Here is a 19306-nt window from a genome sequence, read left to right as displayed (position 1 = left end):
AGCAATTTGGACAAGACGAAAATTACAGAGCTCCTCCACTAATTATTACTTTTCCTAATGCCTCAAGTGGAAAAACAGAACTTCTGGTGCTCTTTGTTCGGTGTGTTGACTAACAGGGGATGGGGTGCCCCCTTGGAGGGCTGAAGGTGTGCAGACATGCACAGTTTATATTGAACAACAGGGAAATTCCAGTATGGAGTAATGTGTGCATAATGGCCCACTTCAAGCAATAACCTGACCTCATTTCCTTCCTAATCTTATCCGAACAGGGCTTTACAAAAAAATGGTATGTTATTGTAAAAGGTGCACAAAAAGGAAAACTTTTTAATGTATGCCTACTTTAATTAATTACATAGTGAGGATATAAGGTTTTTAATATAATTCATTTTCTACATGTATAGTTTTGATTAAAAAAAGTATGCAATACTACATATTTTAGATTAAAACAGCAGAATTGTCTAAGTTTCAAATAGCTGAGTACGCCTGGAATCACGGCTTAAAACGCAAAGCCAATGTGTGAAGTACACTAGCACATCAGCTGGTTAAAGTCTGCAGGTGACAAAACCTGCTTTATTAATGTTTCCTATTTATTTTTTAATGTTGCAAATGTGTTATATTTCACTATGTATATTGGCTTTTATAAAGCAATTTCATTTTTTTTTTTTACTTTTAGGAAGCAATGCTTCCCCACCCATCCTATAACCTGAATGAATGAATGAAACTTTACAAAATGTAAACAACACTGGCAGCACTGGTTGCATTTCTTTTTGTCTTGAGGATAATGATGGTGAAAAAGAGTGAAATATTGTAAAACTTCAAGAAAAATCAAGAGGCCATTCCCGTGAATGTGAAGCTTGAATTGAAAAAGTGCAGGTAAACAGCTTTATTAAACAGTATTAAATACGGGAAGAGGTCTTAATAAAATGTGGTTTGATTACTAATATTATTATTAATTCTTTCAATTTTGTACATTTTGGGGGTAATTGGGCCAGGCATGCTGCAATTAATTTCCATTTAAATTAGTGTTAAGTGTTTTTATTATGTAAAAGGGCTTTCTGGAACAGGTTAATTTTTTGCAAGGCAGGGAAACCCTAGATTCATAATGCTGTGACAACAGGCTTAACCTTGCTTCAGGAATCTACATATTTGTGGATTATAATTTGAGTTGGGGATTCAGTGTATTTTTTAGTATGATGACTTCACTTCTGCTTATAAACTCCCACCAAAATGTTTTTTTGCTTCTGTAAAATTCATAATCTTATATGTTTTCTGTCCAGTAAATATCCTGCCACTTGTTTTTCTTTTTTGTTCCACGTAACTTGAAATGTAGGGCTAAACTGCAAATGGGAGTCTCGCATCAGGTGAGACTGTAAATTAAAAAAAAAAACCACCACCACATATTCTCTGTTACTCTTGATTTCTGTACACTTCCTGTCCAAACAGTTTTTGAGACTTCTAAAAAGAAAGTGTGGGGGAAAACCATTTCAGCATCTTAAACAAGGTCATCTGATGAGGTGTGCATTTATTCGGATTCACAATCATGGGTCTGCTTGGTGTAGAAATGTCACTTAATGACCAAACTTTTGTTGACAACTAGCCATCTCATCTAAATGTGATTGTTGTACATCATATTACTATGGAGTTGGTCCCACATTTGTAGCTGTACCAGCCTTTACATTTCTGGGAATGTTCTCCTCAAGCTTTTGGACTGTGTCTGTGGAAATTTCTGCTCACTCAGATAAAATGTCATTTGTGAAGTTTTGTACTGATGTTGGACGAGACCTGGCTAGCAAACGGGGTTCCAATTCACCCCAAACGTGTTGAATAGATTTGCAGTAAGGGCTCAGTTAAGGTCACTCACTCACTTTCCTCTACACCTAACTCATTAAAACATGTCTTCATGAAGTTTGTTTTGTGTATAGGGGCACAGTCATGTTGGAACAGAAAAGTGCCTTCCTAAAACTGTTGTCACAATGCTGTAAGTACACAATGTCTTTATATGCTGTAGCATTAACAGTCCATTCACTGGAACCAAGAGGCCTAACCCAAACTCTGAAAAACAGCCACGGCCATTAACTCTCCTTCACCAGTAGGCACTATGCAGTCTGGAAGGTAGTGTTTATGGGTACCCATCAAACCCAGATTCATCCATCAGACTACCTGATAGGAAAGTATGATTCATCATTCCAGAAGACACGTTTCCACTACTTCACAGTCCAATGGCAGTACGCTTTATACCACTCCAGCTGATGCTTGGCATAGTGATCTTAGGCTTGTGTGCAGTTGCTTTGCCATGGAAACAAATTTAATGAAGCTGATGCTGTATGGAAACAGTATCAAACTCTCTTCTGAGTGATGCAACAGAAGATACAGGATTTTTAAGTGCCATGTATTTTAGCGCTCAGTGGCCCCACCCTATAAGTTGGCATGGTATACCACTTAATGACAGTTATTGTTGCTCCTACAGTTGACCGGAGCACATTCAGCAGAGCAAAAACTTCAAATATTGGCCCAGGAGTCACCAAGCTCTTTAGTATGACCCATTCTACTGCCAATGTTTGTCAATGGAGTCTGCATGGCTATGTGCTTAATTTCATGTACCCGTTAATAACGTGTGCAACTGAAACACCTGAACTCAATAATTTGGGGTTGGGGGTGTCCACATACTTTCGGCTATATAAGGTGTATATAAAAATATACGGAGTGTGTGTCGGTGCGCATGTATATATGTGTGTGTGTGTGTGTGTGATAAGTAATAATGTGTATTAAGTAAGTGTGTGTATATTATATATCCCAATCAGCCAATTTTTACAGTGTGGTGGGGAATATTATCCTGCTGAAATAAGCCACTGCCATCAGGGAATACCATTGACAGGAAGGGTTGTATGTGGTATGCAGTAATCTTTCGGTAGGTTGTATGTGTCAAAGTAGCATTCACATGAATGCCATGACCCAAGATTTCCTAGAAGAACATTGACTAGAGCATCACACAGCCTTCACTTCTTCCTATAGTGCATCTTGCTGCCATCTCTTCCTAAGGTAAACGATGCACATGCACTTGGCCGTCTACATGATCTAAAAGAAAACATAACTTTTCAGAGCAGGCCACCTTCTTCCATTGCTCCATGGTCCAGTTCTGACACTCACGTCCCATTGTGGGCTCTTTCGGTGGTGGATAGGGATCAGCATGGGCATTCTGAATGGTCTGCATCTATTTAGCCCCATATGCTGTAAGCTGTGACACACTGGGTGTTCCAACACCTTTCTCTCATGGCTAACATTAAGTTTTCAGCAATTTCTGCTATAGTAGCTCTTACAACACATCACTTTCAAGAATTCACTGTTCACTTGGTGCCTAATATATCTCAAAACGTGACAGGTGCCATTTTAACGAGATAATGAATATTATTCACTTTATTCACTCCACCTGTCAGTGGTTTTAATGTTGTCACTCATTGGTATATACAGTATATTATATCTACACACACAAAGTATACCAGCAGGAATGGCGACTTTTTTTTATACAATAGAATGGCAAAGATTATATACAATAGAATATAATTGATAACAACTTCTAATTGTTTGAAAACATATTTCTATTCCAAAAGTGTTTAAAGTTCAGGCATGGGTTTACTGATGTATCTTTGATTTTGACATATTTTGATGCATTTTTTGATATATTGTTTTTGTTTTGCTCAAAAAATTAAGACTATATGCCTTTATGCTTACCACAACTAACCAATGACCTTTATTCTTCAGCTATCAATAGTAAGCTTTTACAGCAATAGTTCTTTTTGAATTCCTTAACTAGCTGTCATTCCAGATACACCAGACTTGAAAAAATAACTATTCAGTATAATATTTGAAAGCATAAATTTCTAGAATTCAAATTCCAATACTTTTTCCTTCATTTTACAAAAGTCACAATCATTCCTGATGGCCTAGTGGCTTCTTCACAGTCTATACAGAAGAACAAAAAACACACTATTAAATAACAATCATCTGAACAAGCCATGCTTAACTAGATATAAAAAAAGACACAAGATGGTGGCAAATATACCCCTCTTATTCCTCCCTTACCTCTGCCACTGCTTGCTTTTTTCAGTAAGATCTTCACATCTTTGCATTTTTGAATCGTCTCCTGGTCAAGGTGTTTTCCATAGTTCCGCAACCACTCATTCAGGGTTTCAAAAGGGGTGTGACCCTGTGGAAACCACACATCTTTATAACATTTCAGTATGACTGCACAGCCTTATTTATGCCACAAACTTGATACATCTCTGAGAAATATTATGAGAAGAGTCTTAAATAAGCAAGGATAATATTCATGAACTCCGAACATTCTACAGGGGATGCCCAAACATCAGGTATAAGCTAAGGCAGACAACTAATTTGAACACCCTAGTTTCTATGCAGAAATGCAATAAAATCTCAGGAATTTTCTTAAATCGTATCAGCACATATGGTAGCATCCACCTCATATACACAGTCAGAGGGACCACTTACAAGAAGGAGCATATGAATATTCAGGAGTTAAGGTCTTTAAGAAAGTTGTCTTGTACATAAACATCACCATTTGCTAAACAGTCCTGTAAGCAGATATTTAGGGTTCACAACCCATTGAAAATATGTACTTCTCCTACTTGGAGGATGGTGCAAACAGACCTAAAGTAAAAGCTCAGGACAAATTCTGCTAGGTCTTCCTTATTCTGGGGGCCACAACAGGGTGTGTCCAGGACTAGAACATCCTCCCAAGAGAGCAAAATAAAAAGCAGAAAGGATTCTAAAAATGACTAAAGGCACATCTTCTTATAACCATGGGTTCCATGGAGATCCACAAGGAGAATATAGAATATAATATGCTAGAACCAGCCCATCCTACATCCCAGGATTGCATAATGACAAGAGACCCAAGACTGCCGTCTCACCAACCAACATTTCCAGGTGGACCACTTGCACTGCTCAGGAATACATGACACAAATGCATATTAGAAGCATTTTTAGAGCCGGAATGACACTGTAATGAGTAATGTTTATGTGTTCGCTGTATTAGGTCCTTTTTGTTTGCATGGCCCAAAACCAAGTAAATGTCAGGAACTCCAGCCAGCCTTTATGTGTTTATGTGAATTCCTTCAGGCATGGCTACTCAATACTGATGCCCTTTTTTGATGGGAACACCATTACTGAACACAAATCATATTTTGAATAGAATCAACTACATGCAGGCACTACAGATAAGGTCACACAACCAGGGCAGAATTGCTGGTTCTTAACTTCAGACACCATAAAATATGTACCATGAAGTCCCTTCCAGTAAAGCTCACCTTAGCATTCTTTGCCGAAACAGAGGCTCCCTTCTCAATGAGCAAACGTGCTACCTTAAAGTTTCCACAGCTTAGGGCATCATGTAAAGGTGTGATACCCTCGCAGAGTGGGCCACCAGGGTCATTGACATTTGCACCTCGAACCAGCAGAAGCTGCACTATGTCTGGGAGGGAAAGAATAAAGGTGTGTGAGTGCATCGTTGGATGAGGGGGGCTTGGTATTCATTGGAGAGAGAGGTCAAAAAAGTACGTGGTATATTTTTTGGTGGAAGCCAGGAGGTTATCACATACCAAAGTGATCATGATTACAAGCTTCATGGAGTGGTGTCCAGCCACAGTAATCACGAGGGTTAAGGGGGTGACCCTGGAATGAAAACAAAAATTCAGACAAATTTTGATATACAAAAAAAAAATTACATATTTCAAACAGAATTCATAAGGCCTAATAACTTTGTTTACTGTGTCTCTATTTTAAGTAACCAAAGTCTTAATCAGTCCATTAATGTTGTCAGTCACAGTATCACTCACTTGGGGACAGGAGGTGGGCCCATATTTGGACTCATTTTGTTGTCTGGCAAGGGTAATGAAAAGCCAGAACACCTTGCAAATCAGTGAATGCCAGTCCACCACAAGTTAGATTTTTGCAAATATCACAGATTTTCATCGGTTTGACAGTTTATTTGGTGAACATTCTTGATGCTTTATTTCTTTGAAATATACCATAACACAAAAACCTTGTATTGTCTAAGGTAATTATATTGTAACTTATTTTCCTCCTTTAAAAACTCCCAATTCAGCTCTCTTGTACTAAAAAAAAACCCCTGTATCTTTTGAAAGCACACCAACAAGCCAAAGCTCCTTAAATCCCGACAATCAATACTTATGTTGCCACCTATCTCACTAATCATTTAAAACTGCCATACCTTATCTACTAGGCACTGGGCCTGTTTCAGGTTGCCTTCAATGCAGGCACGGTGAAGCAACGTCTCGCCTTTTTCATTACGGCGGTTCCACTGCAGCCAATAACACAAAAAACAGATGAAATGAAGTTCAAAATTGTATAAATTCTAGGCATCAAGCAGAACAACCCCAAATCTCAGCTCTCTTTTTCTACCTGTTTTGCCCTTCTTCGACCTGGCACAGACTTGCTGTATTCATCCAGATTATCATCTTCCTCCTCTGTAAAGGCAGGGTAATATCATTTATGAAATAGTCAAAAAAAATCATTAGGTGCATAAGCAAAACATACAGCACTATAAACCGATCATGCCAAGTGCATGCAATTCACAAAACATTTATTCCTAAATATAAAGTGAGTGCTAAACAAACAATTTGACATACTGAAGCCATTAATTATAAAAAAATATAATTGTATACTTGTAAACACCATGTTATGTTTCTTAAAAGTGCTAATTGTCTCTGCATTTTACCAACACTTTGTTGAAAATAAGCTATCAACCTCACTTTTTCCAGACACTTTAGTCCACCACCTTACCACCACCTTGGTGATAATCCAATCAATTGGCCTTCAATCAAAAAAAAAAAAAAAAAAAAAAAAATCAGCAGATTTTCACTACAAAAGACTACCAGTGATCAGTCAATTGACCAAATCACAAAAAACATTTTTTCCAGTATCTGCTTTTCTAAGCTTTAAATTAATTTAGCTTTTGTGCTCTTTACGTGAGGTATTATGGTAGCTAAGAAAGATCACATTTTTTTTCCTGTGAACTTCCAGTAAACAGAGAGCAATAAGGGAGACTATACCAGAGAAAAAGAAAATTGGAATATTAGCCTATACAGTGATCCCTCGCTATATCACGCTTCGCCTTTCGCGGCTTCACTCTATCGCGGATTTTATATGTAAGCATATTTAAATATATATCGCGGATTTTTTGCTGGTTCGCGGATTTCTGCAGACAATGGGTCTTTTAATTTCTGGTACATGCTTCCTCAGTTGGTTTGCCCAGTTGATTTCATACAAGGGACGCTATTGGCAGATGACTGAGAAGCTACCCAGCTTACTTCTCTCTCTCTCTCTCTCTCTCTCTCTCTCTTGCGCTGACTTTTTCTGATCCAGACGTAGGGGGATTGAGCAGGGGGGCTGTTCGCACACCTAGACGACACGGACGCTCGTCTAAAAATGCTGAAAGATTATCTTCACGTTGGCTACCTTCTGTGCAGCTGCTTCGTGAAGTGACATGCTGCACGGTGCTTCGCATACTTAAAAGCTCGAAGGGCACGTATTGATTTTTTTATCTGTCTCTCTCTCTGCTCCTGACGGAGGGGGTGTGAGCTGCCGCCTTCAACAGCTTTGTGCCGCGGTGCTTCGCATACTTAAAAGACAAACAGCCCTATTGATTTGTTTGCTCCTTTGAAGAGGAAGATATGTTTGCATTCTTTTAATTGTGAGACTGAACTGTCATCTCTGTCTTGTCATGGAGCACAGTTTAAACTTTTGAAAAAGAGACAAATGTTTGTTTGCAGTGTTTGAATAACGTTCCTGTCTCTCTACAACCTCCTGTGTTTCTGCGCAAATCTGTGACCCAAGCATGACAATATAAAAATAACCATATAAACATATGGTTTCTACTTCGTGGATTTTCTTATTTCGCGGGTGGCTCTGGAACGCAACCCCCGCGATGGAGGAGGGATTACTGTATATTAAAAAAAATGGAGTAACAAACTGAGAAAAGGGAATTGGAGGAGTCACTCTGTGCAATTAGACAAATGACGCAGGAAGTAAAGCTACTTTAAAGAATTTGGACCTTTTATTTTGTCCTTTAAATAAAATGAACACTGCCTGTCAGAGTTTGGACAAAAAGCTTGTGTTAAGTACAGCAGCTCACATTTTGAATTAGAAAAAAATCAGATGTAAAGAAGAACTTGAAATTGCTAGCTTAACAGAAAAACGTGTGTAAATTTATGAAGCAACTTAGCCTTGTATCTTCTTGAACATTTTATAAATTTTAGGCTTTTTAAGGGTTAGTTCTATGTTTATTATCTGTTTGTGTGTGTCATAAAGTAAAATTTTAGGCAATGAATATGTTCTGCATAATCGGTAAAATGGTAATCCATATTAGTAAACTGCATCTCAAGAATTAGAAATGTGTATCTGGTACACTGGAGAAAAAACAAACAAAAAAATGTATATGTTCACAGGCAAAAAAAAAAAAACGTTGCCGTATAAGTGCATGTATATTTACATTTAAGCAGTGTGTAACTGCCAATATCAATTAAATCAATCAATAAGACTACTGTAGCAGATAGAGGCGTGGTCCACCTCTTGAACCCTCAGGTACCACTCTGAACACCAGGTGAAAGTATAATCACTATTTATTTCATTATTATATAGTGCACAAAGCACCCTCCACTCCACACTCATATAAACCACAATTCTCTACAAACAATACTCTTTCCTCCTCGCCTAGACACTTTGTCTGAGATGAGCACAGGCAGAGATTAGTAGCAAGATTTAGTGATCACTAATCATTGACCAACTTTTACCTACAATTTTAATTATAGATTAAGAAATATCAGGCAGAGGCAGCTTGTTCCTTGATAGTTTACAAAAAGTAGGTGTTATACCATTCTAAGAAGCAGAAATAAAAGTATTTGCCCAGATCGTACCTCCTTATTTTTTTCTGAATTAAATTCCTCTGATAGTTGGACAAGCCAGGAGGGTAGTAGTCTAGCACTGTTGCCTCACAGATCTTTTATCTGTCTGGTTCTTTCTTCAACATAGCAAATATTTATTTGATTAATTAACAATTCTAAACCATGCACATTTGATTGTGAATGTGGGCGCATGTTTCAGTGTGCTCTGCAAAGGACTGATGTCCTCTTTAGGGCTAGTTTCTGTGCCCAATATTGTCAGTACAAGCCCCAACACCTCGCAAGCAGGTTTAATTATGTTATCTACTGGGCAATGATCTGCCAATCCACACCTTGCCTCAAGTTTAAACATAAATAATAGTACTTTTATTATTATGCTATGTACTGTAGCTGAAGTCCACGCCATACATACCAGAACTGGTCAATTCTAGGTCACTCTCCTCAAGGGGCTCGCTGTTAGGTGCTTCATCTTGATCTTCATCTGGTTCACTCTCATCGCTGACCCTTTGGGAATCTGAGAGGTATTTTATCTTTGCCTCTGTGTTAGCAGCAGAAACAGAACCAAGCTTGTGCTGCACCATGAAGAGTTGCTTTAAGACACGAAGCTGCCAGAGAAAGAGAGAAGGAGAATATGGTTTTATAAAAGATTCATAATTCTTCTATTGTTTGTGTAACAGCAAAGCTTCATTCTGTCTACCTGGGAAGAAAATCTCCAAAGAAACTGAAAATTATTTTTTATATAATAATTATAATAATTTATTTTATTTGCCACTTAAAATTTCTTACTTATGGAATTCTTCTTGCATACCCCAACTTACTCAGAGTTTTCGGGTCTGAATGCAGAGTCAGCTATTTATGCAGCGCCCCTGGGACAATTGCAGGTTAAGGGCCTTTGTTAAGGGCGCAATGGAGCATCATTCCTTCTGTCTCTGCTGGGATTTGAACTGGCAACCTTCTAGATACAAGCCCAGATACTCTAGCCACAGAGCCTTTATATGAAATTAATCATGAAAGTAGGGTGACTAAAGGGAGGATCATACAAAGTATAAAATAAAAGACAACATTTAGACTGTCTCACTGAATATCTAAGTGCAGGTATGTCTCATGATAAATGGCTGTATGGCATTCAGAAGTACAAGGTTTAGTTAATTGTGTATTCAAATATGATGCAATTTGTCTTCTTAGGATATGCATAGTCTAACTGACAGACTGACAGCATTCTCCATATGACCTTAATTCCCACAAAAAAAAAAATTCATATGTCTCTCTCTCTCTCTCTCCGAGTAACATTTTTAATTTACCTTTGCTCTGCCCTTCAGACTGTAACCATAAAGAGGTGTTGAAAACTCAACAGGTTCACTTCTAAACCATCCCAGGAATTATAGGCAAACTTATTAGGTCTTAAGGACAACATATCCTCATTACAGGCTTTACTTACATTTTGTTCCCAGATAAAATATGAACTGAAAGGCCTTAGTATCTCTGTGCTGCTACTTATGGTGCAGACAGTCTCCTTTGATCATGGAGTTATGCAAAACAAACCATGAAACAGGAGAAGCTGTGAACTTCTAGGATTGTGGAAGTCTACCATAACAGAAAACTTGCCATAGACTAAGGAAATAGCTCTCCGGTCTGTTGCTTAGTGGAAAAACTACATAACATTACCAAGAAGAACAAAGAAATAATGAAACTTGAGCAATATTCTTTTAATGTAGAAAACCTTCCAAACATGTATTTAGATTGTTCTTTACTTACAGCAATCAAACCATGCTGCTCTACAAAAAAGTAAAGGTTATTAAAAGAGAGGAAAGGGGCACAGTATGACAGGGTCAACAGAGACACAGCATACACAACAAATAAATGCATTGCTTTTTTTCTCCATTTACACCTAGTTTGTAGGTGAGTGGGCTTCCAATTCATGAAAGGCTCAAAATGCACACACAGTAGACGCATTTCGGCATATTAAGAGTCGACTGTAATCAAACTGCAAGACTCTGGCAAACTCCACTCCTAAAGAAGGCACAATTGCTTTTAACCCTTGGGGAGACAATAAACCACCTGTAATGTGGGCAAGTGCACTTGCTTGGCACAGTCCAGGGCACTCTGGTAACAGTCTTCAATCTCTTCCAAGGCAGAACCAGTCTCTTCCAAAGAAATAGCAATATTCAGCCAGGTTTCACATTCCTGAGAGAAAGAGAGACGAGAGAGGGAAATGTCATATCCTGAAACACACCCTGTGCTCCATTCTGATGCCAAGAGGAAAGGCAACAGTCATATCACCAATCCAAAATGTATTTTAAACTTAAAATTTCCTGTAGGATGTCTAAAAGATGATTAATAACTCTTCTCTTTCTGACACTGAAAAAGAATCAGCAGTGAATAATAGAACAAACAAATGAGTAGTTGTGCTTATTGACCAGTTTTTGGCATACCTTGGAGACAAGGAAAAGTGAAGAAGTAATATATTTGTAGAAAAGCATCCAATACTCTATATCTCTAAGCCTCAAGTAATTTTTCATTCACACAATCTGCTTAGCTTCATTTGGGTTACAGCATATCTCATAGTAGTACACCATATTCCAATCAAAGTATGGAACATTCTAACTTGAGGTTAACTGGTGGCCATTAAGGGGCGTCTATGTAATTATGCAGCTGGTACCTCTTTTGGGTTCCCCTTACGAAGGATCAGCTCTTCTCTGTAATGTTCCACAGCCTTCTGGTGCTGTTTCAGATCAGAATAGGTAGCAGCCAGTGAAACATGAATCACAGCCAACTCACAGGCAGGCTTCTTCAAGGATTTGGCACAGGTCAGCTGTCAAAGAAAGTGACAAAAATAACTGTTTCCGCAACAGATAAAAAAAAAATATAGGCAATATAAATCCATACTAACAAATTGCACTTTCCATATGTACAAAGCTAACAAAGACTCATCATAAAAGATCCGGTTTTATCATTTCTGACTAATACTTTTTCTTTCTAAACATTAATACAAGGAATGTTAATACTTACAGAATCAGTTAATTATAGCTGTAGATTAATTGATTTATAAAGATATGTAGAAAATTGTTTTAACAAAACAGTTCCAATTAAATATATTAAGATTCCAATGAAAACACAATATAAGATCATTCTAAACAGGAAGAATAGTCTTATATTTTTTTCAGGTCATGACAAACTAAAAGTTCACTCAAGTCCAACCACATACTGATAACAGCTTTTGCACAATCTTAAACATAATTTTCCCACAATTTGCATATTGTTCTGTGACCATAAAAATACTAAAATAAATCAAATTCTCTTAAAATACATATTTTTTTAAACTAATAAAATATGTAGAGAAAATATCTGTATATAATACATATGGCATTAAACAACAAATAAAAATTCCCATCATTACAAAATGCCATAATGTGCAATTTCTCCTTTAATGTACTTGCTTAATTTAAAAAAATCTCTCTACATATATTATCACTAGCCATCCCCCACGGCTTCACCCACTTATTAGTGAAACAGGACAGTGAGGAGGGCCTCGCCCAGCTCTCTACTCCTGACGTCACTCTTCCCCATCCCCTCGGCCCGCAGCCTGTCTCAGATTAGCGCGAATATATTGCTCCTGCAAGCGAGCCATGATTCTTAGCGCAATGAGAGAAGTCGCAAAATCAACCGGAATGTTCAAGCAAAATTATAGAAAAGAAAAAAAAAAGAAAAAAAAAAAAAGGATCTAAATCCATTAAGTAGTTCTCTCATTCACTAACCAAGGTTACGCCCCTCTCCCCGCAGCCCGATGAGTCTCTCTCGGATTTGTGCTGATAAATCGGTACCGCAAGTGAACTATGATACAATGAAAAAGTCACAAAATCAACGGAATGTTTAAGCAAATTATAGAAAAAAAACAGATCTAAATCCGTTAAGTAGTTCTCTTGTGAAAAGTGGACAGACATACAAACGGGTCTAAAAAACTATAAGGGATTTTTAAAACCGTTTCTTAGCGAGCACCTATGGGCCACGGGTAACCTACATTCCAAATTTCAAGTCCCAAGTCCTCATGGTTCGGGAGATTTAGTGATGAGTGCGTCAGTGGTATTTGGCTTTTATATATTAGGGGGCTCTGCCCCCTGCTCGCTTCGCTCGCCAACCCCTGTGTCTGGTTAATCCATCCATCATCCAACCTGCTATATCCTAACTACAGGGTCACTGGGGTCTACTGGAGCCAATCCCAGACAACACAGGGCGCAAGGCAGGAAACAAACCCCGGGCAGTGCGCTAGCCAATCGCAGGGCTCGCACACACACACCAAGCACACACTAGGGACAATTTAGAATCGTCAATCCACCCAACCTGCACGTTTTAGGACTGTGGGAAGAAGCACCCAGAGGAAAGCCACGCAGACACGGGGAGAACATGCACACTCCACGCAGGGAGGACCAGGGAAGCGAACCCAGGTCTCCTAACTGCGAGGCAGCAGCGCTACCCACTGCACCACCATGCCACTGTTTGGTTAATCGGATATACAATTTTAAAAGCTTATTTTTTCTATGGAATTGTTTCAGTTTCATTAGTTGCACTTTTTACTTTAAAGCAGTGTTTCTCAACCTCGGTCCTGGGGACCCACTGTGGCTACAGGTTTTTGTTCCAACCAGCTTCTGTTTTTAATTGGACTCCTGGGCTAATTAAGTGAACTGTTATTTCCCAAGTTCTGTGTTTTGGGAACAACATAGAAAACTAAGTTTGGTTAAAAAGAAATATATAAAATATTTATATATATATATATATATATATATATATATATATATATATATATATATAATATATATATATATATATATATATATATATATATATATATATATATTAAAATGTACCAAGAAGTTATATAGGAATAAGGTATTTTCTTTTTAACAATATTTTCATCTTGATTTTCATTCTACTTTTCTAGGTGTTCCAATTGTTTAATTAATTCATTATTTACTAATTAGTGGATCTGATGCTAAAGTAGTTGCAGCCTTTGCTCATTCAGTGTTGTTTGCTAACTGTCTGCTCTGCTCATTTTTAATTCTCATTAGATACAACAAAGGGTAAAAACTGCACAGAGAAAGGGCAAAATATGATGAAATCAACAAAAGAGAATTAAGCATTTAAATCTAGAGCAAAAGCAGAAATATTTCTAAATGTCTTATAAATGTAAAAATCATGCTGCTGTGCTTTTCTGAATGTAGGATAAAAGAAAAATAATACCAGCTAATTAAATGAGATCAGTATTATCAGGTGTTGTCACTGATTAGGAATCTTGTTGGAACAAAAACCTGCAGCCACAGGGGGTCCCCAGGTTGAGAAACACTGCTTTAAAGGTTTATTAAAAACAAATATATGGAATTACCTTTTCTTCAAGATCGCATTGAATTTTGAATCCATTTTTGAAGATACATTGTGACCATGCAACGTATAAATCGCCCGTGAGTGAATATTGTTTCTGTTTCTCTAATAAATAATCCGATGTTTTCTAATGGTTATCCCTTTGATTTGTTAATTGTCATAGCAAAAGCTATTCTCATGGTAAACTGTAAACATTTTAAAACGAATGGCATATCACGATCTCCTTTGGTGTCTGTTATTCGCGGAATATATACATCACCTTGCTTGTTGCCTGTTAAAATTTGCATCACTTCATCATCATAAATATACACCTGACCAAATTGTGTATTCTTTGAAATTAAACTTGTCGTTGCTTTAACTGTTGAGGGATGACCTTGTTTTGTCCTGCTATTTTTTCAATTACACCTGGCTCTGATGATTAATCACCTTTTGTTTGCGCTAATTAGATCTTTACTATCTTTTTTTTTTTTTGATACTGTAGCGACTGACGTAATAAAGTGTCACAACAATTGCCAACTTCGTAATCCCAAACACAACTGTCTAGCACCATCTCCGACCCCCCCCCCCGGGTCTCGCCACCCCCTTACCGCAATCAATCAGTACCCCGCTATCAGGTCCGATTGAGGGGGGCAGAGTACAGCACGGAAGACTATCAGTCATTTAAAACAAAAAAAGGCTTCAACCTGCTGCTGACACATTATGCGTGTTTGCCAAAAGCAATCCAACAACTGCTTAGTTAGAGGTCTGTGGACTTGTTCAAACAGACCACTGTACAAACAGCTCACTGTTCAAACTGAGACATGCTGTGTTCATTTTAATTAAAGGACAAACAAAAAGGTCTGAATTCATTAAAGTACATTAGCTTTTCTTGTGGTTTGTCTAATTGCACAGAACGACTCCTTCGATTCCTCTCTCTCTGTTTGTTACTCCACTTTCTTTAATGTAAGGGCTAAAATTCCAATCCTCTTTCCCTCTGTTGAAAAGTCTGCCTTACTGCTCTCCGCGTACAGGAAGCTTGCCGCAAAAAGACGTACACTTGCTCAACTACTGTAATACCTTGTGTAAAGGAGCATAGCATCGAAACAAACATAAATCTTAGAAAAACAGATGACGATAAATAATTTTTGTGATAAGCCAATTCACTAATCCGCTATCAAATCTTTTGTTGGGAAAATCTGCCGATTTAGATCGGCAGGCGATCAATGGGAGCATCATTAAGACATCTCTATGAATGGGAAAAATCTTTTGCAGGCAATGGTGATGGCTTGCGATGAGCCTTAGACTCCTTCCAAGGGTGGATTTGCCACAGCACACCCATACTGTTTTCTTAAGGAGGATGTGATGAAGATGAAGCCATTTGATCTTACATAGAACATGGATGTAGACAGGCTCATACGGTATTTTCTTTCTTTACTTTACCATATTCGGTTGTTTGAATTTATTGGGGGTGGGGATACAATGGAGAGAGATATGTATTCCAAAAACCACATGTACATCTATGAAAAACAGGTGATACAATTTGTGTTTGTCTACACTGTGTTCCTTCTACATTCGGTTTACTGGAGTATGGGAAAGACACTATATAAGTGTATTATTATTATTATTATTATTACATACACATGTATACTTTCCCTTATGCAGTTTTTAATCAATTCATCAACATCTTTGCTTTGGCAACAGTGTTTTTAAATGGTTACACTACTGTCAAGGTAACAGAAGTAGTAGTCTATGTACTGTATTTGTGTACAGGTGTATTTTGACAACAAAGTTTCATTTTGGGCAAAGTTAACATTGTGTTGAAATGATTGTTTGGTTTTGACAGACAGATGCATTTGGAAAATATAGTTAGATCTTTTAGATTTGTGTTTAGTGTTTTAAAAAAGGGTGATGTAATTACAGAAAATGTGTTTTAGCAGTTATAAAAAATGGTATTAACCACTGTATGTGGTAGATAATAGACTGTAACTAATAATGGGAACAACACTCACAAACACACTCCATCACAATGGCAACAGAGTCTAAGAGCTCACCTGTGTTAGATAGTGATCAAGTGCTTTCCCATAGCATGCAACTTTGCAGCATAGGTCCCCCAGTTGCTCCGACATTCCCATGATTCCCTGCACATCTTTTTCAGACATCTCTGCTATCGCTTCTTCCAGATGACAGCCTTTTATTGCTGCAGGAAGTAGTAAAAGAAAATCAAAGACCACTGTTACAACCTCATGTCTGACTTTATCTACTGGACTAAAATTTCTTGTACACACCTAACTTGAGGTTTTTCAGCACACTTTCACGTTCAGATTGATGCTGGGAACCCATCTTGTAAGCTTTTTTCAAAGCACGTTTGGCAGCCACAAAATCACCAAGAGCCAGTAGCACCTGGAACAGAAAAATAAGTTCTTAGTAATTGACATATTATGGATAACAGAGGATAAAAACTCTAAGTGTAGAAAAACAGTGCTGAACAAGTTCTATACCTTGCCAATACTATGGTGACACTCGCTCTCTGAGAATTTCTCCTGCATTTTATGAGCACAGTCCTTGGCCTTTTCCAGACAGCGCACAGCATTAGAATGCAGGCCTTCACGGAAATGGATGCTCCCCAAGTTGAACATTGCTCTGTAAAGGTCCTCATGCAGCTGGTTCCTTCTGCATAGGTAAAGAAGTCATTACAAAATAAAAAGGAACATGAAGCTAACCAGTGCTAACCCTACCACAGCTTACACAAGAACAATGAGCTATAGATTATTTCCAATGAGCCTCCTTTACAATGAAACATCAAAAAAGAGAAAAGGTGCCCAATTAATCTTTTTTAAGCAATTAGCCAGTTGAGTATTTTCTCCTTACTCTGCAATAAATATGCTCCTCCGAATGAAATCACTGCACCGCTGTGGGTCCTTCATGCCATCATAAACAAAACCCAGGTTCAAGTAGAGACGAGCTCTCATCACACTAAGCTCACTATGAGACACTTTTCCTGCAGAAAGAGAGACTGAAATTGTCAAACGTCCAAAAGAATTTACTTATATAGGATAAACATGTATCCAGCAAAAGGTCAGACCAATTTTCACCACAAAGGCAGATGAAACATGGCAAACACATATAAAACAACCAAGTATAAAAACAAATTCCACTATATTTGCCAACCCAACGCAGGACACACACAAACACACCCATACACCAAGCACACACCAGGGCCAATGTAGAATCGCCAATCCACCTAACCTGCATGTCTTTGGACTGTGGGAGGAAACCGGAGTGCCCGGAGGAAACCCATGCAGACACGGGGAGAACATGCAAACTCCACGCAGGGAGGACCCGGGAAGCGAACCCGGGTCTCCTAACTGCGAGGCAGCAGCGCTACCACTGCGCCGCCCCACTATCTTTCAAAAGCTTTAAAATCAAAATAAACTTTTACAGAGCTTAGCCTTCCAAATGTATGAGGTATGACAATTTAATTCCCAGAACTGCGTTTTAGTGCTGCCTAATCACAAAGGATAGTCTGTCACAAATTCATTGAACAGGGATAGATAACCACTAACAATGCCATTTAGAAGTGCTGACAAGGTTACAGGATTGTGTTCAAAGTAAAAGACCTGAACTCACACATTTGTTCTACAGGTTAATTCTGGGAATTAAATGATTATACCCCGTGTCACGAAAAAGGAAAACACAGTGGAAGAGTGTTTTTTTTAAACTGGTAGGTTTTTATTAATACATATTGTACATTCATTTGCAAAGCCCAAACTAATTCAGGGTTGCATGGTGCCAGCAGTCTTTACTATGCCATGCTTAATTAAGTTAACATATTGAACTTTTTCAAAATGTCTGCTTGCATCAGCACTTTAGAATGACTACTTATTATAAATATTTTGCTATATCCAGTTCCTGCAGATGGGTCGGGCATTGAAATACATACAGCTGCTAGATGGAGGTTAATAACTGTAATAACATTTGCATTATTAACTTTAGTCATACTTAATCTCAGTGCCAATAAAAAAATGAGACCTAAAAAAAAAACCATTAGCCTGCACAACACATTACAGAGATCCCATTTTTGTGGGATCGTATGAATGTTTATATTTTATAATTCACTAGTAAAATATTATACTATACCATAATGGGAATAGTTCCAATGCATGTATGCCCTGTTCTGTCACATATGATGCACCAAACACTATATTAAAACTGACTAAAATGTAAGCAGCAATGTGTTCTTGTTTGTATGTAAGCTCTGGAATATGTTGGTAAAGACATCAAACTAGTCCACACTTGAATTTTAAATGTCTTAAGTATGTATACCAACTGCAAAGATTGATAGAATGTAACTTTTTGAGTGTTGTAGTAGAAGAAAACAGATATACACTTTTCAATACCACATATGCTATACTGCCTCCATGTGGCAAATTAGATAATATACTGTTCAATTATCAATCTAAATGCATTTCTAGGCTTAATACTTAAGAGTTTCCTTTATGAAACTTAACTTAGGACAGATAACACACCATTGCCTTAATTAAAGGCCTTAACTTATAGCTTTCATAAATTGCACTGTATAAAGAAAGAATGAGCACATGAATTTACTTTTAATGATGAACTTCAAATACCTCCAAGACAGTCTAGGATATTTTTCATCATTTGACACCCTAGCATATGGCATTAAAACACAATAAAGTATAGTTGTAATTATTTATCATTCATAATCAGGTTTGGTAAACGTTTACTTAAATTTACTATAAAATTATCAGTGCATATGAGGCACCTGAATAATAACAGTACTTAACGTTTTAGAAATATTACACTCAGAACATCAGTTCTAAAGTACTAGGGGGCTCCGCCCCCTGCTCGCTTCGCTCGCCAACCCCTGACGTTGGGGCATGACAAAGAGTGAGATGTATGAATTAGATATAGAATAGTGTGCAGGTTTGGATGATGCCTATAGAAATAAAAAATAGAGTGTTTGGCATAGAGTAATGTTTTATTGGAATATTTCTTTG

At 37.7% G+C, this 19306-nt stretch overlaps 1 protein-coding gene across 1 annotated transcript in view; it reads right to left on the bottom strand.

The window, feature by feature from the left end:
• The window catches only part of tonsl (tonsoku-like, DNA repair protein), a 103112-nt gene that overhangs the window by 60022 nt on the left and 23784 nt on the right, over positions 1–19306 (bottom strand). Inside the window, exons 5-16 of the mRNA XM_028817465.2 lie at positions 17157–17286; positions 16787–16958; positions 16574–16688; positions 16340–16485; positions 11596–11748; positions 10995–11120; positions 9349–9541; positions 6439–6503; positions 6248–6337; positions 5616–5688; positions 5325–5488; positions 4081–4204 (exon numbers count right to left, since the gene is read on the bottom strand). Coding sequence (XP_028673298.2) covers positions 4081–4204; positions 5325–5488; positions 5616–5688; positions 6248–6337; positions 6439–6503; positions 9349–9541; positions 10995–11120; positions 11596–11748; positions 16340–16485; positions 16574–16688; positions 16787–16958; positions 17157–17286 — 1551 coding nt within the window. The remainder of the gene's footprint in view (positions 1–4080; positions 4205–5324; positions 5489–5615; positions 5689–6247; positions 6338–6438; positions 6504–9348; positions 9542–10994; positions 11121–11595; positions 11749–16339; positions 16486–16573; positions 16689–16786; positions 16959–17156; positions 17287–19306) is intronic.

Source organism: Erpetoichthys calabaricus, chromosome 13 (genome assembly GCF_900747795.2).
Source record: "Erpetoichthys calabaricus chromosome 13, fErpCal1.3, whole genome shotgun sequence".
Taxonomy (NCBI): domain Eukaryota; kingdom Metazoa; phylum Chordata; class Cladistia; order Polypteriformes; family Polypteridae; genus Erpetoichthys; species Erpetoichthys calabaricus.
This window is presented reverse-complemented; position numbering and strand designations above follow the sequence as displayed.